This window comes from Equus asinus, chromosome 5, assembly GCF_041296235.1.
Source record: "Equus asinus isolate D_3611 breed Donkey chromosome 5, EquAss-T2T_v2, whole genome shotgun sequence".
Taxonomy (NCBI): Eukaryota; Metazoa; Chordata; class Mammalia; order Perissodactyla; family Equidae; genus Equus; species Equus asinus.
In genome coordinates, this window is record NC_091794.1 from 107,622,563 (window position 1) to 107,649,565 (window position 27,003).

General features: G+C 37.2%; 1 protein-coding gene across 6 annotated transcripts in view; it reads left to right on the forward strand.

Moving 5' to 3' along the window:
* RERE (arginine-glutamic acid dipeptide repeats) overlaps positions 1-27,003 on the forward strand; it is a 403,675-nt gene that overhangs the window by 212,917 nt on the left and 163,755 nt on the right. For all 6 annotated transcript variants that reach the window (XM_044769612.2, XM_044769615.2, XM_070511161.1 and 3 more), the window contains 2 exons: positions 14,338-14,443; positions 16,324-16,420. In XM_044769612.2, coding sequence (XP_044625547.2) covers positions 14,338-14,443; positions 16,324-16,420 — 203 coding nt within the window. The remainder of the gene's footprint in view (positions 1-14,337; positions 14,444-16,323; positions 16,421-27,003) is intronic.

A 27,003-nucleotide genomic window follows, 5' to 3' on the forward strand; every position in this document is an offset into this window, starting at 1 on the left:
AGAGAGAGAGAGGGAGAGAGAGAGAGTGAGAGAGAAGGCCTGTGATGTAGACAAAATAATCTGTGACTTTAAAAAATAAAAGTTATGTTTGAGTAGGTAATACATTTACATGATTTAAAACCCAAAAAGTATTAAAAGGTGTATTGAAAAGTCTCCCTGCCATCCTTGGGCTTTTATTTTCCTAAGTTCTTTCTCTTCACACCTCACCCTACACAGATAATCATTGTCATTACACTCCCTATGTATTCTTCCAAGGTGTCTCTGTGCACATATAAGCAAATATAATAGCTGTCAAATTATTCACACTATTCTGTAGCTTGCTCTTAAGAATATATGCTGGAGATCTTTTCATATCAGTACATAGGAAATGTCTTCCCTTCCCTGCCTCCTTGAAAATATACATACCTGTATAGTATTCCGTTATGTGGATGTTTCATAATTTATTTAATCAGTCCCCTATTAATGGACATGGTTCATGTTATATAAACTTGTTTGTATTTGTATATATGCAAATATATGTTTGGAATAATTTCAGTCTGTGATATTGCTGGGCAAACAGGTGATTTATAATTTTGATGTTTTTTTTTTTTTGAGGAAGATTAGCCCTGAGCTACCTGCTGCCAATCCTCCTCTTTTTGCTGAGAAAGACTGGCCCTGAGCTAACATCATGCCCATCTTCCTCTACTTTATATGTGGGACGCCTACCACAGCATGGCGTGCTGAATGGTGCCATGTCCACACCCGGGATCCGAACTGGCGAACCCTGGGCTGCTGAAGCAGAACGTGCGCGGTTAACCGCTGTGCCGCTGGGCCGGCCCCTATAATTTTGATCTTTATTGCCTAAGTGCCCTCCCTAAAGGTTGTACTAGTTTATATTTATGTGAAGAGTACAGGCTGTTTCCCACAGCCTGGCCAGCAGAGTGTTTTCAGCTTGGATATTTGCCAATTTGAACAGTATGTTCTTGGTATAGCTTTGATTTGTGTTTTTCTCATTTTGTTTTTATTTTTCACATTTCAATCTTTGATCTATATTTTGAAATTTACTTTGATATAAAGTGTAAGTTATGGATGCAACTTTATTTTTTTCCAGATGACATCCCAGCAATCTCATCAGAATTATTAAATAGTTCGTTTTTCCTCACTATTTTGAAATGCCATCTTGACCATAGACTAAATTTCTGAAAGTAATTATTAACTGACTCACAATGGCATGCATTTATCCTTTGTGAGTACATCTCATTTTATTCTTTCTTACCCTACCCAGCTTTAAGTCTAATAATTTGTCAGAGTAGTTTCTAGTGACTGATGCCTATGATTATGTACCTTTAAATTGGACCTAAAATTTATTTCCCCAATCTTTTATCTTAACCAACCCTAATCCTTCATAATAGTTGCAAGTACAGTACAAACAACTTCTTTTTCCTGAGTTATTTGAAAATAAGTTGCCAAATGATGCCCCATGAATCCGATTTTGGAATGGTATTTCTTACAAGGTATTTTTTTATATAGCACACAATTCAACAATCAGATGTCAAAGTTGATGATGTCTATATGAAGCAGTCAAGTCACAGTACACTTTGTCCTGGCATCCTCAGGTGCTTTTGAGAAGAATGCTAATTTTAAGGAAAATAATACTCAAAGCGACTAAATACAGTGTGTAAAATGTTACTTACCTAGTGTTGTAATGTTGCTAAGTGGCAGATTTCATTGCTTATGGCTTTTTTTTAAGCGCTTAATCATTCTCTGACTTCTTTTGAGAGGTGGAGGCGTTGGCAAAGGGTCTGTCCCTTTGCTGGAATTTAAGCTTTATCAAGACTGGGACTGCTTTTTGGTTCTCTCCTGAATCCTCAGTGTTTATCTCCAGAAGAATGTCTGATACCTCGTAGGAGCTCGTTAAATATTGGTTACAAGATCTGAAGAAAGTGTACTGTAAAACTAATTCAAAATTATTTTTTTCATTTGTTTTCATAACTATTATTACTATAACTGTTATCTATATTCTAGGAATTTTAGGAGATCATATAAGGTGTCAGCCCAGAAATTTTATCTAGCAAACTATTTGACTTTAAAGAGCATGGGATTGTTGTCTGTGTCATCTCAGGCAGTAGCTAGCAGAAAGAAGTGTCATAGCAACTCGGAGTTGTTTTCCTCCACATTCACTTCTATGTGTTAAAATGGAGGAAGGGATTTAGATGCGGATGTTTTTCTGCCATTCACTGGAACAAAAACTTGTCAGCATAGCAGATACATCAATTCTAAAAGAAGTTAGTCTTTTTGTGGTAATGGAAATGTTCCCTATCTTGATTGTGGTGGTGGTTACACAAAACGTTTGTCAAACTAATTCAAACTGTAAATAGATTAATTTTATTGTGTATAAATTATACTTCAATAAAACTGATTTAGAGGGGAAAAATGAACCGAAGCCAAAGCAATAAAACAAAATGCACAGTTAAAACTTGTTTCTGAAAAAAGAGGGTGAAGGATTTTAAAGAAAAAGGTCTTACTTCGAAAGATATTAACATTTATATACATTGTATTGGTGCTTGAATGCAATAGGAAATCTTTTTGACAAAAATTAACTTTTTAAAGTGAATTGTGACTCTAGCTGTATGCTTTTTGATTTTCTTTCTTTCTTTTTTTTTAAGCAACATTTCTTAGCTCACACTTGACTGAATACACTGATCGATTATCTGGGGATTAACTAAGCTTTCTCATTTCCTGCTTTCCATTTCTGCTCTCCAGCAGCCAGTGGGCCTTTGTTGTTTGGCATGTGGACTGAGATAAGCTATCAAGACATGTTTGTATTAGAAAAATGGTTGTAGATGGAACAGTTATAAATAGACTAACAGGTGATAAAGGTTACAGGCTTTGTTTTGGTTTAAGTCAAAAGGAGAGAAGAATAGGATATTTAAGATAAGACAGACTAGTTTATGTAAAATGAAATAGGAAAACAGAAATTTTCAGGGTTCCCACTGATTTTTGCATTTTTTAGCAAACCAATATTTGAATTTGTTTATTGGAAAGTTGGAAATGTTTGCTAGCTGTAATTGAATTCCTATTATTATGCACGTTGATTTTATTTAAATCAATAATGATTTCTAAACTTATATTGGAACTTCTTAAAAGTGCAAATACATATTCACTTCTAAAAATCTTTGTGCTGCTGAAAGGTATTTTATTTTACTGTGTTACTAGCTCTACAGTTTTGCAGTTTCAGAAAGCAGTGGTACAAAGAGGTTATCACCTAGAAAGAGAGGAATATTGCTGGCTTCACATAAAATAGGTATGTTCATCTTTATAAATGATGATGATTCAACACAGTATTGTAAGTTAAAAGTTTTTTTTTCCTTAAAAGTTGATGTTTCATGTTGCCAATTTTCTCAGGAAGCAGTACCATTTTTGAAATGGTCACAAAGTTGCCTGGAATTGCAGATTGCTAAAAAAATTTATCCAGGTTATTTTCTTCATGCATGTTATCAGCTTAATAGGTTCACCGTTGTTTTCAAGTATGCCTTTTTAGTGTAGACCTGTTTATATTCTTGTTTGAATCAATCCTTAAATATTTCTCGCTCCTATGAGCTCAAATTTCAGAAAGAAAAATACCTTAAATTGAAATGAGAGGCTTCTTGTCTAGACTTTCTTCTTTATCAAGAGTTTAACTTTTGTACTTACTGCTGGGATATCTGATTATATAAATAAAAATAAAATCTTTTATTTTTTAGTAATATCTCACTTCTAAATGAATGTGTGCTTGAAAATCTCCAGTCATGGTTCTGTTTGGGGAGTGTGCCTACATTGTTTGAACTAGCAGAGTCTGAGAGGGAGGGCATCTGGGACTGTTCTGCAGCTTGTTCACTTCATCCCATAGAGCAGCTGTTCTCAAGTATGGGCCAGGGGTCTGCAGGGTCAAACTTTTTTCATAATTATATCAAGACATCATTTGCCGTTTTCACTCTCATTCTCTCATTAGTATACAGTGGAGTTTTACAAAGGCTGCAAGATGTGTGATACATCTCAACAGACTGAATGCACAATCAGAAACAGAAAAGAGATTTGTAAAAATATAAGTATTACTTGTTTCCTAAATTTTGTTTGTTTAAAAAATTATAGGGGGCCGGCCTGGTGGCGCAGCAGTTAAGTTCGCATGTTCAGCTTCAGCAGCCCGGGGGGCGCCGGTTCGGATCCCAGGTGTGGACATGGCAGCACTTGTCAAGCCATGTTGTGGCAGACGTCCCACATATAAAGTAGGGGAAGATGGGCATGGATCTTAGCTCAGGACCAGTCTTCCTCAGCAAAAAAAAGAGGAGGATTGGCAGCAGATGTTAGCTCAAGGCTAATCTTCCTCAAAAAGGAAAAAAATATATAGTTATTTGTTATAATTGTTTGTGATTATAGATTTATCTGATATAACCATAGCTGCTGGAAAGAATGCTGGCTTTTAGGAAGGGATTTATTTTGGATTTTGGCAGCAGATTTTGGGGATCCAAGTATAGAGTCTTAATTTATCTGTGGAATTTTACCTTCCTAATTTGACCCTTCAACCCGAACTTTTGGGACTTTTAAAATCCTGAATCTGACATTCAGTACTTTTTGTCAGGTTGATGTACATCAACGGAGTACATGTGGGAAATTACGGGAATGCTTTTTAGTTCGGTGTATCTCTCCCCACGTGGGAAGATCCCCTGTAAGTGTAGTTTATCTACGTGTGTGTGACGTAAACTCGTTAAATCAGTCTCAGAGGACAAGGAGAGCAGAGGTTACCTAATGACTCTGCCTCCTATCTTACAGAGGAGACCAAAAGTAGGTTTTCCCAAGCCTGCACCTGTACTCAGTTTTGGTCCCTCCACTGCAAATACAGAAATCAGTTGTCTGAAAATTTCATTGTTCATACACAATGTAATCCTAGATAGAAAATACCTTAATAAGTTTTGTCTTCATAGTTAGCAGTTGAGAGATGATTTTGTTTTTCTGCACCTTTTTGGTTCTACCAAAATGTTGATTGATTTTTGTCCAGATTAAACTGTAAAAATAATTAACCAAAAGGTAGAAGTTTGTTTAATAAATAACCTCATTTTGATGTAAGTAAATAACATCAAGAAGTAGTGATTTTGAAAATTATCTCTGATCATCAGAGCCTGTGTTTCAGTACAGTTTTAGTTGTATCATCTTTCTGGGGATTTTTATGTAACCAGTTATTTGCACATCTTGGTTGGAAATGTTGTAAAAAGCTTCTGCCCTTGCAGTTCCACCTGCTTATTTCACTTTCTGATATAAGGTGATTTAAATCCTCTTACACAGACCCAGATGCTGATGCACTCTCTTGAAAACAGTTTTTTGGATTGAGTGTCACCGGTTTGGAAAATGAGCTTGTAACCTTGATTCTAGTGCCTAAAGGCAGTAAGCAGCTTGGTCAAGTGGATATAATTTGTTTCTGTGTTTTTTTCATCTATTTATTTATCTTTAAAGAAAGCCTTCATTTTGCTAGTTCTGAGTAGACCCCTCTGTAGTTCCAGATTATGTCCATTTGGAAATGCCAATAAATGGTAAATAACCAATTGTGTTAGTCAGGATTCTTTAGAGAAATAGAACCAATAGGAGACATACGTATATAGAGAGAGTATATATGTATATGTACTATAGGAATTGTCTCACGAGGTTATGGAGTCTGAGAAGTCCCGTAATTTGCTGTTTGCAAGCTGGAGAACTAGGAAAGCAGATTGTATAGTTCAGTCCAAATCCAAAGGCCTGAGAACCAGGGGGCCGGTAGTCTAAGTCCTAGAGTCCGAAGGCCCGAGAACCAAGAGCTCTGATGTCCGATGGTGGGGAAAGATGGCTGTCCCAGCTCAAGAAAAGAGAATTTACCTTTCCTTTACCACTTTGTTTCATTTGGGCCCCCAACAGATGGGATGAAGCCCGCCCACATGGTGAGGGCAGATCTCTTCACTTAGTGTACTGAAGCAAATTCTAATCTCTTCCAGAAACACCTTCACAGACACCCCCAGAAATAATTTTTTACCAACTCTCTGGGCATCCCTTAGCACAGTCAAGTTGACACATAAAATTAACCATCACACCACTAAACCGGTTTCTGTGTTAGAAACTCAAGCGGTGTGGCTACCAGAAGGGAGATGTGCTACAATCATAGTTCTTTCACAGGTCACTTCAGTCACCCTTGGACAGTGGATGTAAGAGGGTAACTCCTGCAGGTTTTGGATTCTTTGAGGCCTGCTGGCACAATTTAAATATAGTCATGCGCTGCGTAGCAATGTTTTGGTTAACAGCAGGCTGCATAGCGTGACAGTGGTCCTGTATCTGTGCCATATAGCCTAGACGTGTAGAAGGCAATACTATCTAGGTTTGTGTTAAGTACACTCTATGATCCTCTCACAGTGACAAAATCGCCTAATGCTATATTTCTCAGAATCTATCCTTGTCCTGGAGCAACACATGACTGTATACCCAAGAAAGTTGGAAGAAGGGCATTTTAAGATAAGACAAGAGTAGATACTTTGTTTACTCAATGCCAATAAGAAATTTACTTGCCCTTACTCCACCCTCTCAAACAAAGGGAAACAGAATATTTAGTTAATATCTTAGTACAGTAGGGAGATTTGTACATGATAGTTTGATTATTTGTAGGAGATACTCAAAGCCCTTTCTTCTCCTTTGAGAATGAGACTCTGGAGCCAGTGTTTTGGTTTTCTCCCCACCCTCCTAGTACCCATATCAGAGGAGAACTCTGAGACAGGTGACCTTGATGTCCTGAGCCCTAGTGGCACTTCATATATTTTCCTATAGTTCTTTCATGGTGTTTTGATCTGTAATGGCTATCAAGCTATTTAGATATAAAAATGTTACATTCCTAGTATCTTATGTTAGGAGTAGAATAATGGCTTGAAATATTACAAGATATTTTCTACCTGATTTCATTTTGATTGATCTCAGTCAGTCCTGATATTTATCCACAAAGTTGAGTAATGATGATCCTCTGACTCTTACAGAAATCTTATCTTTAGGTTGCATTCCCCTGTGCATATGCCTGGAGTTATCTTTGGCCTCTGAGGAATAGTAATCTTTGACCCCATTGTCTGTTCCCACTCCCCCCCTCCAAAGTCAAGAATGATTGAAGCCACTGAGACTGTGTCCCCAAGGTCTTCATGAGGGCCATCTTCCCAGCAGGCATCACCCTCTTGGTGGAGGTAGATTCAGCAGGATTGAAATGCCACTTTAAAGTATGCGTTTTTTTTTTTTAAAGGAAAATTGGCCCTGAGCTAACATGTGTTGCCAATCTTCCTCTTCTTCTTTTTCCCTCCCCAAAGCCCCAGTGCATAATTGTATATCCTAGTTGTGAGTCATTCTAGTTCTTCTGTGTGGGATGCTGCCGCAGCATGGCTTGATGAGTGGTGTGTAGGTCCACACCCAGTATCCGAACCCACGAACCCTGGGCCACCAAAGCAGAGTGCGCGAACTTGATTGGCCGCACTGATTGGCCACTGGGTGGCCCCTGCAGTGCCTCTTTAAATTGGCTGTGCAGCGCTCTGGAAGGGAGACTGTTATGTCTCTAGTGGACTGTTTTCCCTCCCTACAGGTTTAGTGTCCTAACTGCCAGTTCAAAGTTTGTGTAGACGTTTCTGAATTATACAGTAAACTTCTAATATTCATATAACTATCATCACAGTATTGTGGAAATGCATGAAAATTTTCTTCAGAAGGTATCTTCTTAAGCCATGCAGTAAACAAATGTTAGCCGCTTCTACTTCCCAAATTTTTGGAAAACTTGATTGGTTATTTTGGCTTCATAAAGCAAGAATTTTGGTCTGGTTTCACCTGACACTGAATCTAGATCTTCCATTATTTGAAGTATGAGCACCCAAGAACTAAGCAGTTAAAAATTTGGGGGAAGTTCCCCTGTTATCTCTAGCAGATTATTTTGACTTTGCAAAGTTGTTCGTTTGATGATATACATCTTTATATCCTGGTTAGATTGTCTTTGGCCTTGATCTCTCTGTTATATGTGGTAACAATGGAGGGTCCAGAGTGGCCTGTTTGGAGGGCTTACAGAGCCCTGATGGTATATGCCAAGAGCTGCTGCTGGTATCTGCCAAGAACTGGTAGGTGATTGATGGGGCAAAGAAGGTCTTTGTGTATAACACAGGTGAATTTAAAATTACTGTTGTTCCCATTCTGGTTTGGAGGCCTCCTCCATATTGTATAAAGGAATCTCTGCACTTGTCCTGTTCGTCATTTATGAACTCCTACCCCCTCCCCCGCCCGCTTCCTTTATTTTTTTAATGTTGTATGAAAACATTTTTCTAGAGGAAAGCCTCAGATTAGCTATTTAAATTAGTAAAAGTACTATATTAATAATCGTGAAAGATCTCTGGGAAGGGAAATTTACTTCTTAGGCTTGGACCTTTTTTGGTACTTCTGATGGTGCTGTTGATAAGATGAACCAGTGTCCCTTCAATAGCAGCCTCCTATTTGCATTTCCCATCTCTACTGCCTTCCTTTTCCCTAATCTGCCTTTGTCAGTTATCTCATTCTGAATGGTTAATTTCAGTTCTGACCTTTTAATTCAGTAATTCTCAACCTATTGTCTGACACACAAAGTTCTAGAAATCCTCCCTATTCTGCTTCCAAACACCCACGATTAGGCTGTCTTATTTCTAAACCCAGGTAAGGATGGGTTTTGTCCTCTATTAAACTCTTTATTTCCTTAAATTTACATACATCCCTCATTTCAAAGAAATCCAGGCCAGGGATGTGGCAGAATACATAATTTAACCCAGAATCAACTCCTCCTCTTTTTTGCACAGAGCCACTCCTGTGAAACCTTACTGTAAGCTGATTGGACTGCTCCTGTTTGATGGTTTTCTCTTAATGCTAGTGTATCCTACCACTTGTAATCGATCACTCATTCTCTCTCTAAAGATAAAATAATGAGAAATTATTTACTTCCCAGTGGGCTCTTCTCTGTATTCAGAAATATACCCCAGGGTGCCTTCACATAGGAAGCTTCTGACCACTTCCCTCTTCCTTAGCGTTCTGTTTAAAGTGTGTCATTTATAGCCACTTTGACCTTTATGCCTTTGTTACAGTTGTATCACTAGTCAATAATGAAGCATGTTTGTTAGAAATATGTGATGTACTTCTTGAATTGTTGCAAAAGTGAAGATACTTCCCCCCTAGTTTGCTACATGATTTTGTATTGCTGTTATTAGCATGATGTTGAATCTGGGAAAAGCAAAATTTATAAGCAGCTTCTTCTTATAGCTTGACTCCTCTCCTTCATCTGTAAAACAGTAATAATAATATCCAACATTTATTGAGGGCCAATCCATTCCATTTATATTCATTTATTTAATCCTCACAACCTAGTAAGGTAGAGACTATTATTTTCTCCTCATTTTGTGTATGAGAGAATTGAGGCTTGGAGAAGTCATTTGCCTGAAGTCACACAGCTTAAGTAAGTTTCAGCCATGATTCAAACCATGATTCAAACCCAGGTGATTTGGGTTGAATTAAATGATATATCTCGAAGTTGACTTCTGCCTTTAATTTTCTGTGATTTTGAGCAGCAGTCTTTGGTGAACACTGGGAAGATGATGATTTCTTATGGTTAATGTTCGAACAGCACCTGTGTCTGAGGTGGCTTTGGAAGAGGGGATGCTCCCTTGCTCCCTTTTGCTGTTCCTCAGTGCACAGCAGTCAGCTTCCACGGAAGATGACATTTTAATCTGTAGAACTTGTTTAGGATGGTAATGTTAGCTAATGCCATTGTGTTGATATAGAGAAAACAGGAGGGATTGTCTCCTGCCCCATTTTATCTATCTCCTCGGTTTTGTCTGGGGAAGCAACCTAGACATAAGCGTGTAAGATGGAACGAGACCGTAGAAATCATCCTGTTCTGACCCTTCACTTGTCTGATGGCTAGGTAACTCCACTAAGGTCACCCCCAGTTATCTAGTGGTTGCATGCAGACAGGACTAGAATCCTAGATTACCTAGTTTTAGTCTAATACCCTCTGAAATGCGCACTGCCTCCCTTTATAGATGTCTAATCTTAAACTAAGTTCCTGGCCTGTTTAGGAAGATTTTGCCTATTACAGCTACTTAAATTTGTTCAAAACCTTTGTTTGTTTTGAGTCTACCTTTGTTGTGCTGCATCCATGCCTTAAGATCCTGGAGGCTTTTTTAATGCAATGCTGCCGCTCCCTGGTTGTAGGGCAGTATTGCATTAGGAAGTCCAGTACACTTTCAGCTGCCTTTGTAAAGGCTACTATTAGGAGTCATAAACCTAGGTACAAAATAAACTAGAGCAGTGACTGTGTGTGTGTGTAGTCATTAAATATGCCTGTGACAGAAGATGACATAATGTGACCTCAAAAGGTTGCCAGAATCACTGGCTTGGTTCTGAAAAATAGTCATTGTACATATGATTGCCAGTTATGGTACTTTTAAGATTATTTCTGTTCTTTTGGTTTTCAGACATCTTAGATGTGTTACAGAAATACATAGAAGTATAGGTTTTACAGCATTGTTGCTAGGACTGCTAGTAGGTCCAAATTCCTTTGTGTGCTATAGAGAAATTCATTACGGTGAGCATTGAAGCATCCATTAGTAGCTCAGTGATTAGAGATCACTGTCATCTCTTGAAAGAAATCATATGCTGGTGAAGAAATAACTCCTACAATTTTCAGCAAAGTTCTTGAAATTTTTCTGTGAAGCACAGGTTATAGTCACTTATTAACAGAGAAAACAGTACTCTTTAGTACCTACTCCTGTACAGATGCTTTTCCATCTTTTTAATTCTTTCATTAGTCCTTTTAGGTAGGTTTCAATATTCCCATTTTACAGAAAAGGCGAGAGTCAGAGAACCTTAGTAACATGCCCAGAGTCATGTAGCTGGAAGTGGTAGAGGTGGGATTTGACCCATGACACACTTCCCTGTGTTTTTACCTGCAGTCTATGTTCCCCACCCAGTAGTGCTTGAACCAGTCTTTATTCTTACCATTCTGGTTTAGCTTTCCTTAGAAAGGGAACTGTTAGACCGTTGGTTTTCAACTGGGGGGTAATTTCACCCCCACAGGGGACATTTGACAATGTTTGGAGACATTTTTGGTTGTCACAATGAGGGAGGGGTGCCACTGGCTTTTAGTTGTTGGGGGCCCGGGATGCTGCTAAACATCTAACAGTGCACAGGACTGGCCCCCACAACAGACTTATCTGGACCAAATGTCAAAAATCTGAGGTGAGAAACCCTGTATTAGACGGTGTGTCAGTTTATCACTGAGTTTGCCAACAGGCTCCGCCCCTTCCTCTGGTCTGTCTCCTTCTTTCCGTGATGAGTGCTCTCACCCTGGTCCTGCTTTTTATCCCTCTGCCTAGGAAAGAAACTGTAGCCTTCTAGCTGCTCTTGCGCGTCCTGGTGTTTTTTTGTTTCTTTTTTTTAAATTTATTTATTTTTTTATTTTTTATGGTTTTATTATCAAGTTTACCTTACAACTCCAAAATATGCAGTATTTCTGTTATTTTATTGAGAGATATTTTAACGTCTTGATGCAAAATTTCTCTATATTTAGGAAAGATTGAATTGATTACTCCTAAATCATTAAATAAATAAATCCATTTATTTCCCAAATATTTTATTTTTCAATTTTATTCAGAGACTAGAAGATTATATGCCTCTACCAAAATGTAAGTTCCTTGGGAAGAAGAATTTTTGTTTATTTTGATTTTTGTCTACTTTTGTTCAAAAAGAACAGTACACATAGAACACTACTTGGGTCATAGTAAACTCAATAAATATTTGCTGAAAAATTAAATGGTTCTCAAATAACACCTTGGTTTTGGAATATAGCAGGCATTGAAGTATCTGATATATTTTTTTTTTATTGTTAATGTTATGATAGATTACAACCTTGTGAGATTTCAGTTGTACATTTTTGTTAGTCATGTTGTGGGTACACCACTTCCCCCTTTGTGCCCTCCCCCCACCCCCCCTTTTCCCTGGTAACCACCGATCAGATCTCCTTCTCAATATACTAATTTCCACCTATGAGTGGAGTCATATAGAGTTCGTCTTTCTCTGACTGGCTTATTTCGCTTACCATAATACCCTCGAGGTCCATCCACGTTGCTGTGAATGGGCCAATTTTGTCTTTTTTTATGGCTGAGTAGTATTCCATTGTGTATATATACCACATCTTCTTTATCGAATCATCAGTTTCTGGGCATGTAGGTTGGTTCCACGTCTTGGCTATTGTAAATAATGCTGCGATGAACATAGGGGTGCAACGGACTCTTGAGATTTCTGATTTCAGGTTCTTAGGATAGATACCCAGTAATGGGATGGCTGGGTCATAGGGTATTTCTATTTTTAACTTTTTGAGAAATCTCCATACTGTTTTCCATAGTGGCTGTACCAGTTTGCATTCCGCGCATCCTGGTGTTTTGTACCTCACTGCCCGTGTATTTGGTCAGCAAGGGAGATAGAAGACTCCATTTGTCCCAGAGATTTAGAAGCCCATTAAAGGCCAAACTACAGTTGGGATTCAGCTTCCTCTCGGTATCTGGCAGAACATTTACCTGTGCTGCAGAGAGACGGACCATGTGCATCTGGATATGTCTTATACTTTATCTTTGTGTCTTTCTTAGGTCTCCTCCTTTGCCTGGAAAGAATCCATTGAAATCTTTCCCAATTTTTTTTTCCCAGGTCAGGTGTTACCTGCTCCATCCATAATTCCCTGCTGGAAGTAATTGCTCCTGTCTATAAACTCCTATATATAACATTTATTCTTGTTGTGTAGCATACTGATTTGTCCTCATTTTCCCACCTGCGGTGTAAATGGTGTAGAATATAAAAGTGCAAAATGCATAAAAACTAAAAAGTATCCCTAAAAAGTATCCCTTATGTAGGATTATTCTTTGTATACAATCTACTTTATTCAAACCAGTAATGGTGCCCTTTTTTTTTTTGGTAGGCTTGTCTATTTGACACAGTTAATTGCACAGTTTGCACAGTAAGAATCTTCGTGTTTATGATATTTACTTTGGAATAGCACTTCTTCACATTGGAGTTCGGTCAAGATGTTTGGCAATTTTTTGTGTGTGTGTGGTTCTTTAAATGGCTTAAATATTTTAGCAAAGGTTTTTTTTTTTTTTTTTTTTTTTTAGCCTTCCTGCTTTTTAGTGAAGACTCTATGTATACCTCTCAGTAAAGCAAAAAGCATCTTACTTGATTAAAGAAGGCTCTTTGATGTATTTTAGGATTTAGCCATCTTCTTTATACATATGAGGAATTTCAGCGCTCATTCATTTCTGACCTGCTGACTTGTGATGAGAAGATAGAAGCTGCTAAGAGGAGTGGTATTGCATTCACCATGGGGAAGTCTCTTAAGGCCCTCACCTGGGTTGGAAAAGTATTTTATGAGGCGCCACAGGAAGCCTTAGTTCACTGCCGTGTTGAGATGTTTCACGACCAGGTGCACAGATACAATCTACCTCAAGTTGTAGCCCCATAGCCTTCACATGGAAGGACAATATTTGATCCTTTATTCTTTCAATGAACTAGGAACAAAGTTGACTTTTAGAGATAACGTGGGTTACATGTCCCACAGACATTGATGAGGCCCTGATCATCATAGAACTCTTCGTTATTCACAAATATTTATGTACAAGGTGTTCTGTTGTCTGGAAATTTGAAAATAAATAAGACAAGAGTCCCCACTCCATGGACTCATAGTACCTTCATCACCACCCATAGTTTGTTCTGTTGGTTTGCAATATAGCAGTAACTTCAAATAAAGTGGCAATAAAGTGGAGGGAGAATGTAATTCAGTCTGGGTGATTGGCAAACCTTGGAGAGATGACTTTGTGCCAGGGCTTGCTGGATAAATTCTTTCCAGCTTGTTGCCTATAATGGCTTTGACAGTGTGCTAACAGTTTATAAATGTTTATTGCCAAAGTGGTTAAGGATTAAGATAGAAGAAGGATGTATTCATGTAGTACTACTATATAGTTAATGCTAAATAAGAACTATAATATTGAATGAATTAGTTGATCAAACTGGGGAGATTTACAGATTCAAATTTTATGTCTTGTTTCCTGAAATAAGCAGCTTTGAGGGGTAGAGTCAGAAAGGTCCTGTGGCTGGGATTTTTAAAAAAGTAGAATTTGACCTCATAATTGACTTATGTATTTTTGTGGTCCTGGTTGTAATTGTCTGTCTCCCTCTCTGCCTGTCCACCTATTTCCAGGGGCTTTTGATCATGGGTATGGTATGCACCTGTGGGCACCTGAAATCTTGTTCCTAATGCTGTTAGATTTTCCTTTTCAGAGTAAGAGGGACCATCTACTCATGAACGTCAAATGGTACTACCGTCAATCTGAAGTTCCAGATTCTGTGTATCAGCATTTGGTTCAGGATCGGCATAATGAAAATGGTAAATAGTCTTTCTGGTTTGATCTTACACTTTCTTAGCTTTGGACAAAGTTCCTTCTAAAAGCATTCATTAAGTAGAGATAACTACTATGAAAAATTTTCTCTAAAAAAACTTTTATAAATAAGGACATTGCTGAAGTGTTTATTATTTTTGTTGCTGAGTTCTTTCATTATTTTTGCCTTAAAAAAAAAACCCACCAAAAAACCCCCAAACTGTCAGAGCATGTGCTCATAGCACCTTTCCCTTTGAATAGAGACAGGCGTTCTGTGGAAATAACAGTCCTTTTTTTGGGGGAGGAAGATTGGTCCTGAGCTAACATCTGTTGCCAGTCTTCCTCTTTTTTGCTTGGGGAACATTGTCACGGAGCTAACATCTGTGCCAATCTTCCTCTGTTTTATGTGGGATGCCACCACAGCATGGCTTCATGAACAGTGCTAGGTCTGCGCCCGGGATCCATCCTAACCTGTGAACCCTGGGCTGCCAAAGTGGAGCATTCAAACTTAACCGCTGCACCACTGGGCCAGCCGCATAATTTCACTTTTTTTCTTTTCCCCCATCCTTTTTCTCACTTAATGATGAACTCTAGTAATATTTAAAACCCTATAGGATTGTATTTTATTTCTTTTTTTCTTTTCAATAATCTGTATTATTGAACTTTTCTGTATTCAAGGTTGTGAACATCAGTTTTCAAAGCAAAGCTATTCTGAATATTTTGGAATTCAGATTGAGTCTTGACTTTCAAAATAATAAGGAAGCTAGTTCAGAGCATCTTTTACTTTTTCTCCCTCTGGCATTGTAGCTTGTACCTAATAACTTTATTTACATATGAGATATGGACATAAAATGTATATTACATTTGTTCAGGTGTATCATAGCTCTTTCTTACTGATTTTTGAGAGATGCTAGACTTCACGTTTGTTACCCATTGATTAGGGTTTGTTACTCTCCCCTTCCAGATGAGGAAATCAAGGCTTAGTGATGCTAAGAGAGTTGCCAAGGCCACATATGTAAGGCCGGGATCCAGCTCTGTCTAGCCCTGATGTCTGAATTCTTCCTACTCTTCTGCGTTGCTTTTGGTGATAGGTTTTGAGTCAACAAACCAGTAGTCAAAGACAGTTTTGAAGAATGATGTTCTTTTATATATTACTAGTTGTTTTTCTTCTTTGAAACTATAAAAATTCCTGTTAAAGCATTTAAACTATGGTTCCTTATTAAAAACAGTAGCTTGTTAAGTGAAATAAGCCAGATAGAGAAAGAAAATCTCTGTATGACTCCACTCATATGTGGAAATTAAATATGTAGACAAAGATAACAGATTAGTGGATACCAGGGGAAAGGGGGGTGGGGGTGGGCACAAAGGGTGAAGTGGTGCACCTACAACACGACTGGCAGACAATAATGTACAACTGAAATTTCGCAAGGTTGTAAACTATTGTAATCTCAATAAAAAGTTAAAAAAAATAGTAGCTTGTTTATTCTTTTCAACAGAACCAATGTGGTTTCGCCCCATCCTGGAATATATAGCAGTAAAAAATAAGATGGACTAGATCACTAAATATTTTAGTAGTTTACAAGTTGCTAGAATGTGATAGTTATTTCTTGTCTTTTTCCTTCTTTTTTCGTTTTTGTGCTTAATGCATTTTGGCGAACTGTGGGGACTTAGTAAAGGATATAAAACATATCCAACCGGATACTTTGTTCCTGTTATTCCTGCTATATGTAATTCTCTTCTCTATTTTGCTGACCAGGCCTGGTTATTTATTGTGCTTTCTTTAGTGGGTGGTGAACCTGAAAGAAAAATTTTGCAAAATCTTCCTAAATGTTTTGGGAAGCTCAATTTTAATATCTTCTTAATTAATTGATTTTTTTTTTTTTGACAGACTCTGGAAGAGAACTTGTCATTACAGACCCAGTTATTAAGAACCGAGAGCTCTTCATTTCTGATTACGTTGACACTTACCATGCTGCTGCCCTTAGGTAAGTGCCAGAGATGGATCTTTCCTGTGAGGGAGAAGTCATCGAACATGTGAGGTAGAGAGTCTAAGCTATCCTGATCTCTTTTGATAATCATGATGTTAATCAAAGTACTCTTATGGTCTCAGTAAACTAACACTGCAGTATTAACTTTGTGGATTATTAGGATTTCAGAGGTTGCCTGTATCTTCACTCATCTGTGTGAGAAAAAGAAAACAAAACTATTTTTGTCTATTTTATTTTTTTTACACCCTCTCTATAGTTTTGTGTCTTTATTTCCTTGATAATAACTGTCCTGGTAGTGGTTGCTAAAATATTTAGGGTGAAATATTATGATGGACTACAGATTATTTCCTAAAGAGATTCAGTTACTGCCACTAGAAAAGGTAGATAAAGAAATGGGTGAAACAAATATAGCGGCATGTAATTAATTGAGAATCTAAGCAAAGTTTACAGAAATTTTCATTGATCTATTCTTTCAATTTTCTGTATATATGAAAAATTTCCTACTAAAATGCTTGGGGGTAGGGAGAATATACTGAAGATTTTATTCTGAGGCAAAGGTAACATTGCAGTTAATCTTAATGTCTTAGTAATTATGTCAAAAAGTGACTATGAGCCCCTATTTTGCACCGTCTGATATTTTCTGTCTCTTTCAAGAAAAGGATGCCCATATATTCTGGTGTATTTTGTATATAAGTAGAAGACTTTGGGCTTCTTAAGTGGAAATAAGACAAATAATATTCTTATAACTCTTTCTGCACTGGAAATAATAAAGTGATGAAAGACCTTTCTTTGTTAAATACGGTTTAAAAAAAAGTCATAGAGATTTGCTGGCTTTTAGCTGAACTATAATGAGATACAATAATTATTATATTGCTCAGATGGTACTCAGTAAAAACCATCTGGAGTCTCTTGTGCAAAGCTATATAGCTAAAGCTAGTTATTTCAAGGCAAATTAGTAGCAACTTTTAATGTAGGGCAGGTTTTGACAAACTTTTTGGGCCAGATAATCTTTCAAAATCTTTCAAACAAAATCTTTCTCTGTTGAAACTACTCATCTTAGTCATTGTAGCGCAAAAGCCATAGGCAACATGTGAATAAATGAGGTGGCTGTGCGCCAATAAAACTTTATTTAAGGACACTGAAATTTGAATTTCATTTGATTTTTTTTTTTTAGCCATTTAAAAATGTAAAAGCCATTTTTAGTTCTCAGGCTGAACAAAAACAGGCAATGGGCCAGATTTGGCTTATGGGCTATAGTTGGCCAACCCCCGCTGTAGGGGAGGGAGCGTATGTGGTTAGATTTGGCTTCTTATAGGACCTCAGATAAATTTAGAGAATTCCTGTGGTGTTTTATAAACTTGTTCTAAAATTCCCACAAGCTTTTTGTGTCTTTGTGGTGATGGCTTTCTGATCTTAAACTCACATGCTAAAGAAAGCAAGTTAATGGGAGGTTGGATAGTTTCATGGAACTATTAAATTGTTAGCTAAGACAAGTGGCTTGATCCTGGGATTATTTCTTATCCTGCTTTGCATACTTTTTCCCTCCTCTTTCCATCTTGTTTCATTGGTTGAGGTAAATGATTTTGAGCGATTTAGGGTTGAAGTTAAAACAAATAGATGAGATATGTAGCCCTGGTTATTCAATATGTTTTGATATATTTGCTTAAAGTTAGTATATTTGAGTATTTATTAGAGGCTATTACAATTTATAAAGTTATTTTATGCTATTTTAGCATTTTTAGAAGAGCTGGTTGTCCTAGGCAATTCCAGCTGGACCCAGATTAATTTACTTTAACCAAGTTTACAATCATATTTTCTGGAGATGTGTAAATGTATAGGTCACTGTCTCTTCATTGGCCACTAAAGGGCTGGAGTACTAAAGTGGTGATTCCTTATCTTCTTTTCACTGTCTATGTGACTTGGAGCCCTTCTATTGATTAGTTATTTTCTCCTGTGGTATTTTCTTTAAAGTGGTCATAAAGTGATTTTATAAAGCTGTAATCTTAAATTTGATTTTGTTGGCTTCAAAAAGAGCATCTTATGTGTGACTTGACAGTTGGGTTTTTTATCAAAGACACCAGATGATAGTGGTCACATAGTTACTGAATGATCTGGCCTAGTAGATGCTCAGTAAATGCTTGTGGACATATTGACATTTGCCTGCATCTGGAGCTCATCTCTATGGTTCTTACTGTTGCTTAGTAATCTCACCTGGTTCTCAGTGGCTGATTGCTCACTGTAAGATCATCTTTGATAAAAGCAGAATTGAATGACAGTGCCCCCAGGAATCTCTGTTTATTCCTTTTGTCTTCACCAAAGCTAGATTACTTTAATTAAAAAATGTTGTTGGGTGGGGGGTATATTAAGCTTTAACTTTTTCTTCCAATCTTTTCTTCACCATTTATCCACAGAAAGAATTTTTTCTTTCTCCATAGATATAAAGCAGTACTGCCAAAAATAAATTCAAATTTGAAAGCGAGATAAATAAAATAGTGCGTAGGCACATGAAAGAGGATCAAATAAATATAATGAAAAACCGTGAAGGACAAAAAAGAAAAAGGAAAGAAAAAGACGGATAGTGTTAGTGCTTTGCACCATTCTTCTCTAAGATCAAAGTGCTGGGTTGTATGGATTCATTGGTCTCACACCGACTCTTGGGGTTCTTGCCACTCCATTCACTCAGGAGGAAATGATACATAACTTTCTCTTTCAAGCTGGTGCTGAGGTTGGGTTATAAAGAAGGAAGGGAGAACTTTGTCCTTTAGCCATCATGAATCAAAAAGAAGACAAAATTCCTTTGCAGCCTCTTCTGTGTAAATTGAGACTGTAGCATTTTCCTACCCAACTTAAACTTATCCCTAGGAGAGACTGTGGGATCTTCATAGTTTTAGAAATCTTGTGTCGAGGTCCAGCATGACTGCTTTGCTGTTGTTTCTGAGTTCTTGTCTTGGCTGTCCCTCATCCCTACCTTTCAAGCTAAGTTTCTACAGCTGTTTATTTTTTGTTCTTCATTACATTTAGCAATAACCATATAATAAAGTTAGTATCTTGAGCAGAGTATTTTTGAGTTCTCCTTATTCCCAGGTAAGTATTTTGGATATTGGTATAATAGAAAAAGCACCAAACTGAAATTAGAAGACTTCGGTTTGAATCCTGGCTCTGCCATGTAGTTTTGTGACGAAGGTGAAGTTTGTTAACCTTTGAGCCACCCTCCTGACAATCTTATTCAGGGTCACGTGATTAACTGACAGAACCCTGAACCCAACACACATCTTCTGGTTCTACATCCAGTAAGATAAGTTGTGTGAAAAAGTGTCTTACAGAGTGTCTCCCGCTCAATAACATGAGTAGTGCTTATGCTTATTGAATCTGAATTGAGTTCTTAAAAGCGTAAAAGAGAGAAAAGAAAAAGTGAAATTAAATATAATTCTGTATTGAGTTATTGATGGTACAGTTACTAGCATACATTTATTTTCTCTTTCTCTGGCCCCTTGGGTGGGTTGCTTGGATTCTCAGATTACTTCAGTTATGGGGAGAAGAGTTTAGCTCAAGGAGCCATCTCTAGATGCCCCAAGAATGAGCAGGTAAACCTGCTCTGAGAATGAGCAGATAAATTTTATTAAGCTAAATAAAAATTGTAGTTTGCAATTTGTTTGCCGTGTAACTTTTTTCACCCTAAGGATAATGTTTTATTGACGATCAAAGGATCTAAAGAGACTGCTTTGTGATTGGACTGTGAATGTGTGGCATGGGCAACATTTTCAGGTTTATCCTGGCTCTGCACTTGTAACAATGAATTCTCAAGTATTGATTGTGGAGGGCAGCCCAGGAGATCATAAATATCTCATCAGCTTGAGGGCTGTTTTCCGACTTTCTGTTTATCTGCTTCTTACTTCAAGTATTCACTTGGAAAAAAACTATCCTAAGGTAGGTCAGGTTACAAGCTGTCATCTTACCTAGGTATTCATATTATAGGAATGTGTTTTATTTGTGAGTTTTCTGGAAGCACAGGGCCAAGAAACCATAAACTAGCTCTTCAGGGCTTCTAATATCCCTCTTTTCATTCTGAATTAATTTATCTCCTTACTTGGTTATGGACAGCTAGGATCATATATGTGTAGAGATTAAAACAGATTAATTACATCTTTGTATAGTTCCCCAACCATTCCTTAGCATTTACAAAATTCCTTTAGCTCTTGCAAGTTCCTGAAGGAGTTTTCTGATGCCCCAGAGCTCTTAGTTTTGCTGTTTAAGATTCATTTCCTGGCTTTAGTCTACACTTATTTTTATATGTGAAATAACTTCAACCTGCAGCATTTTTGTTGTGTTGTCTGTGCATGCTTAGTACTTCATTAGACTCAATAACTTGTCAGTCATTTAATTAATTTATTCATTCATCATTTAACATGTTATTGAGCCACTAGTAGAGGAAGGGCTCTGTAGGTGCTGGGAACACCCATCTGAATGACATGCTCTCTCTGCCCTTGAATACTTCATAGTCCTTTTAAAATTATTTTATTTGAAGCTACTTTTAGACACACAGAGAAGTTACATGTGCGGAGTTTCCGTATATCCCTCCCGCAATCTTCCTTGGTGTTAACATTCTACGTAACTGTAGTACAGTTATCAGAACCTGGAAATTGCTTAGCATTAGTATAATACCATTGAACTGAAGACCTTATTTAACTTTCACTAATGTCTTACTACATTTGGGCTGCTATAACAAAGTACCATAGACTGGGTGGCTTATAAACAACAGAAATTTGTTTCTCACAGTTCTGGAGGCTGGAAGTCCGAGATCAGGGTGCCAGCATGTTTGAGTTCTGGTGACATCCCTCTTCTGGACCGCCGGCTTCTCCTTGTATCCTCCCATGGCTGAGAGCAGAGAAGGGGAAAGCAAGCTTCCAGTCCAACACCACAAGATTCATTTTATCCTTCCCCTTTCCTCTATTTGTAACTTCTTTCTTCAACAGTGAAAAACTCAGTTCTTGGGTTGTTTAAAATATATTTATATTTGCTTATTTTTATTCAATTGTAGAATGCACATAGTTTAGTTTCAGAATTTGTAACCCATATCCCTGTGAGAAACACATTTACTGACTAAAGTTTTGTCTTTAAAGTGTATTGGCAAGATACTGTTTTCCAAAGTTGCTTAGGTCAGTTCTCTTCTTTCATACCTCCTTACATGTGATTGTGTTACTCATTTGTAATACAGTTAGGTTCATTTGATTGACTTTGCGTGCTGTTTTGGTTCCTACTGGTTGATTTGGACTGTTTGTTTTTAGGGTACGTGAGAGTTTGTGGCCTATTGCTCTGGTTCTCAGGGTCACACTAAAAAGATGTAGTCTTCACCCTGCTGTTTTCTTTGCCCACTTCTTTCCCACTCACCTTATTTCTTTATTGTTGGATGTGTATCTTCAGTGTGCATTTATAGGATAGGGGTTGCTGGATGGAAAGGCTTATGTTTATGTAGTTTCCCTCCAGAAAACATATACCAATTTGCATTCCCTCCAACAATGTCTTAGACTTCCTGTTTCCTCAACAGAATATATTGTCTTAGTTTTTGAAATTTTGCCAGTCAAATAGGTGAGAAATAGTATTTCAGTGTTGTTTCACTTTATTTTACTAACAGTGAGTGTGTTTGAGCATTTTTCATAGGGTATTTTTGTCTGTTCTTTAGTGAATTGTCTGTTCAAATCTTTTCTGTTGGGTTTTTGTCTGTCTTTCACTTCTAAAAAGTTCTTTATGTGTCTATTATATCTTTTGCAAATATTTTCTCCCTCTTCTATCAGTTTTCTTTTAATATTATGGGTTTTAAAAAAATTATGCAAAGCTTATTTTTATCCAGTCAAATTTATCAGTCTTTTCTTTTATTCCCTCAGGACTTTGAGTCATAGTTAGAAAACCTTTCTCTACACCAAGTTTAAAGAAGAATTCTACCCAGTTGTCCCAGGACCATTTATTAAAAAGTCTATTTTTAGCTCAGTGGTTTGAGATGCCACCTGTGTCATATATTATTTTCCTTATGTATTTAGAACTTGCTAGTCTGTATTCTATTGCCTGTAGGTCAGTAACCACACTCTTTTAATTAGAGAGGCTTTGTAGTATGTTTTAATGTCTGATGGGGCTAGTTCCCCCCTTTTTCAGTTATTTGTTTTTCCATGTGAATCTTAGTATTAACTTGTTTCATTCCATAAAAAAAAGCTAGTTGATGTTTGTATTAGGATTGCATTGAATTTGTAGGTCAAGCTATGGTGAAATGCCATGTTGAGTTTTCCTATCCAAAAACTGGATGTTTTTCCATTTATTCATGTTTACTTATGTGTCCTTCAGGAGTGTTCAAGAATTTTCCTTCTAGAGATTTTCTCATTCTTGTTACATTTATTCCTATGCATTTAATCTTACAGACATATATTGAACTCTATACCCTGATAGTCAAAAATATATTCATTCTTCTTATGTACCTTGGCATATTCTCAAAAATTCATCATATATTAAGATCACAAAGAAAACATATATCCGATTAAAATGCAATAAAACTATAGTTTACAAACAGAAACGAAGAACAGAAAGACTCTTTCACCTGGAAATTTAAAACTTCCTATTAAACAACTCCTGAGTAGAAGGGGAAATACAAACTGAAATTAAAGAAATTTTTTAAAATGACAGTAAAAATACTATATACCAGGATTTATGGCCTGCATTCATGATCAGAGGAAAACTAGTTATAATAAACACATCAATTTAAATGAAAAAATAAAATTAAATGAGTTAAATTTCCAGCTTAAGTGATAAAAAGAACAACAAATCAAAAGAATGCACTGATGTTGTGTTCAATGTATATAGAGGAAATACTTAAGACAATTGGATTTAAAAAATGGAGAGGCAAAGGGACTTAAGTGGGGGCTGGCCCAATGGCCAAGTGGTTAAGTTCACGCTCCACTTCGGCAACCCAGGGTTTCCCAGGTTCTGATCCTGGGCATGGGCCTAGCACTGCTCATTAGACCTTGCTGAGGCGGCGTCCCACATAGCACAACTAGAATATACAACTCCGTACTGGGGGTGCTTTGGGGGGAGCTAGAGGGGAGAAGAAGAAGGGGGAAAAAAACCAATAAAACCCCAGAAGATTGGCAACAGATGTTAGCTCAGGTGCCAATCTTTTTTAAAGAAAAGGAACTTAAGTGAAAGGAATGTTATGTTATACTTAGAGCAACCACTGAGAAAACCAGAGTGATATATTCAAAACGCTATAAATAAATCAGTATGGAATCCTAAAAACTGTTCAGATAACCCATAGGAAGACAAGAGAAACAGAGCTAGAAACAGAAAAGAAATTAAAAAAAAAAAAATCCTATGCCTGTCATTAATCACATGGCTTACAGTAGACAAGATACTGATTCTATCTCAAAATCTTTTTTCCCTCTTCATTTTTGGCTGAGAGTGATAACAACAGCTGTAAACAAACATGCTACTATAAGCATTCTGTACATGCTCGCGTACCTCTTCACAAGTTTCTCCGAGTTTGCACATGCCCAGGGATATACACAGACTTTCCTAGTTATGGATAATTTTAAGGGAATGAATTTCTGGGCTGCAGTTGCCATTTGTATTCTCTCCTTGCATAGGAAAGTTCTCTTCCCTCTCCTTCATCTCCTTGAAATAGCTTCCTCCCACTCGCCAGAGGACTCTTCAGATGGTGCAGTGCCCAGAGCATAGCTCTGTGGGACAACACACCAAAGGACTACTGAATGAGTCTTTCCAAGGAAGCCTTTGTTACTGATGAATGAAAGGACCCTAAGATGTGGGGCTTCCCTGTCTTTAGTCATATTTTCTGTTAACAGTGAAGTGTCACATAAGAAATGGGGTATGTAGGACCTTAGGAGGCTCTGAAACCAGATATTTCAGCAAGGTAGGAGTGATGGCAATATTCTCTCTTTTAACAATCTCTTCTCCTCCATTCCACAAACACTGTCAAATAATGTACTGCTTTTGAGAGAGTGCGTGATGAAAGGAGGTCTCTGGAGAAAAAATATTGAATGCTTAAAATGATGCTCACACATATACACACATTTTTAAATGTAAGCACTACTCTTCAGCAAGAAGTGATAGGAAAAGTATTTCAAAATGGATGCCAGCTAGTCAGAGTCAACCACAGTGCATTTACCTGTTCATGTCATCCCTGTCTTCAGTTCTGCTCAATACTCAGGGCCCAGTACAGGAGGGCTCATTAACTTGGAACAAACAGCAACTTTAAATAGCCACAGCTACATGCTAATGACTCTTGTTTTGTTTTTCCCAATGCTTCTTTTCTAGTATACCGTAAAGTGCAGATTTTAAGTTTATATTTTCATAAATTTTGATAAATTTGCTTGACCCTAAATAAGGCATGGAATAGTCCCATCATCCGAGAAAGTTGCCTTAAGCTACTTTCCTTTCAAAACTTCCCACCCGGAAGCAACTACTATTCTGATTTCTCTCACCATAAATTACTTTTGCTTGTTGTAGAACTTCATATAAATGTAATCATAAGTATGTACTTTTTTGTGTCTGCCTTCTTTTACTCAACATTTAATATGTGAGATTTTTCCATGATGTGCTATGTATTAGTAGCTCTTTCCTTTGTATTGTTGCGTAGTATTTCATTGTGCAAATACACAGTGATTTGTTTACTCATTTCCCTGTTGATGAACGTTTGGATCATTTCTAGGCTAGTATGAATAAGGTTGTTATGAACAACAGCAACAAGAAAGTATGAAGAAGGAAATTATAAAGATGAAAGCAGAAGTTAATGAGAAAAGCATTAGATCTAATTAATCAAATCTTTAAAAAAACTTCTATCTCATTAAAAAATACATTATGACCAACTGGGGTTTGTTCCAGGAATGCAAGGTGGATTCAATATTAGAGACTTTGTTAGTATCATATACCACGTTAATAAGTCTAAGGAAACCATATCTCCAAAGCTATCATTATGATAAGATTATTTCTAAAGCTAGTGTCATATATAATGGGGACACCTGAGAAACATTTCTACTGAGATCAGGAACAAGGCAAGGATGCCCACTATTTCTACTACTTTCCACATTGTATTAGAGGTTCAATGTAATTAGAGGCTTAAGGAGGGTAAAGAAGAAGCAAAACTATGTTTATTTGCAAATAACAGCGTATCTGGAAAACCTCAAAGAATCAATGATTAAAATCAAATAAAGAATTCGGTCTAGTAGCAGGATATAAAATTACATGCAAAAATCAATACCCTTCATAGAATCAAACAGGAAGTAAATAGAGGACATAATGGCAGATAAAATCCCTTTTATTACAATGTCATAGTAATTTATCAGATGATATGCTTTTCTTCTTACTGCTTTTGGCTTTCCCTAAACCAGTTGTGGTGCTCTTCCCAGGGAACATTGGGCAATGTGGTTAGATATTTTTGATTGTCACACTGATGTGTGTGTGGGCGCTATGGGGTAGAGGCCAGGGATGCTGCTAAATACAGCACAGCCCCTGACAGCAGAGTTCTTCAGTTCAAAATGTCATTAGTGCTGAGATTGAGAAGCCCTTCATAAACATGTCTGACTTCCAGTGCCTTTGTTTAGAATTGTGGGTTGGTGGGGTTTCTGTACCTTTCATTAATACATTAATTAATTACTCAAGTTTAAGGGTAAACTTAAATTTGAGTAATAACAAAGAATAGTAAAAGAAGAAGCACTTTTCTTAGTAATGGACAGTGATGGAAATAACTTATTTTACATAGCACTGAATAGTACACAAAGTTTCCTAGACTTCTTATTTGATCTTCTTAATATTTTTATGAGATAAATGTAATAGGTATTCTTATCCCTATTTAACTGAAAAAGGAACTTAGCTGTTTATTCTAAGCTTCAGGGACTAAATCACTTATGATAGATGGGTAGTTAGTTACGGAGTGAATGCTTTGTTCAGTGATCTTACCTGCGTTGTCTTTTCCAAAAGCTCATTTTAATGCCAGCTAAATACTAGAAGGATAAGTCCTGGGTATGGAAAGTTGATACCTAGTCCATATTTTTCTTTAATTGTTATCTTGTTAACTTCAAATCAGTGCTTCCAATAGAACTTTCTGTGATGATGGAAATGTTCTATTAACAGTTTGTGGTGTTCAGTATAGTAGCCACTAGCCACATGTGGCTATTTAAATTTACATTAATTAAGATGAAGTAAAAGTTAAAATCCAGTTCTCTTCAGTTACACCAGCCACATTTCACGTGCCCAGTATCCTTGGATTATCTTCTAATCAGTAGTTCCCAAAGGAACTTTACTAAATCAGTAGCATTTTTGTTTAATTTTAAAATGGAGATTGTCTGGGTCTATCTTAGCTTCTGCCCATTACTGGAGCTTTGGTCACGGTTACTTAAGCCCTGTGGGAAAGGAGGACATTGTTTTTTAATTTCTCAGTAGGAAGTGAATGATTGTCTATCCCCATGTTGATATCCCTCAGCCAGTTTCTTTCACTCACACCTTGGCCATTAGCTGAGTGTGTGTTGTTAATGTGCCAGCTCCTGGAGTCCTGATAGGAATGGAATGCCTGTTTGTGCAGTGGG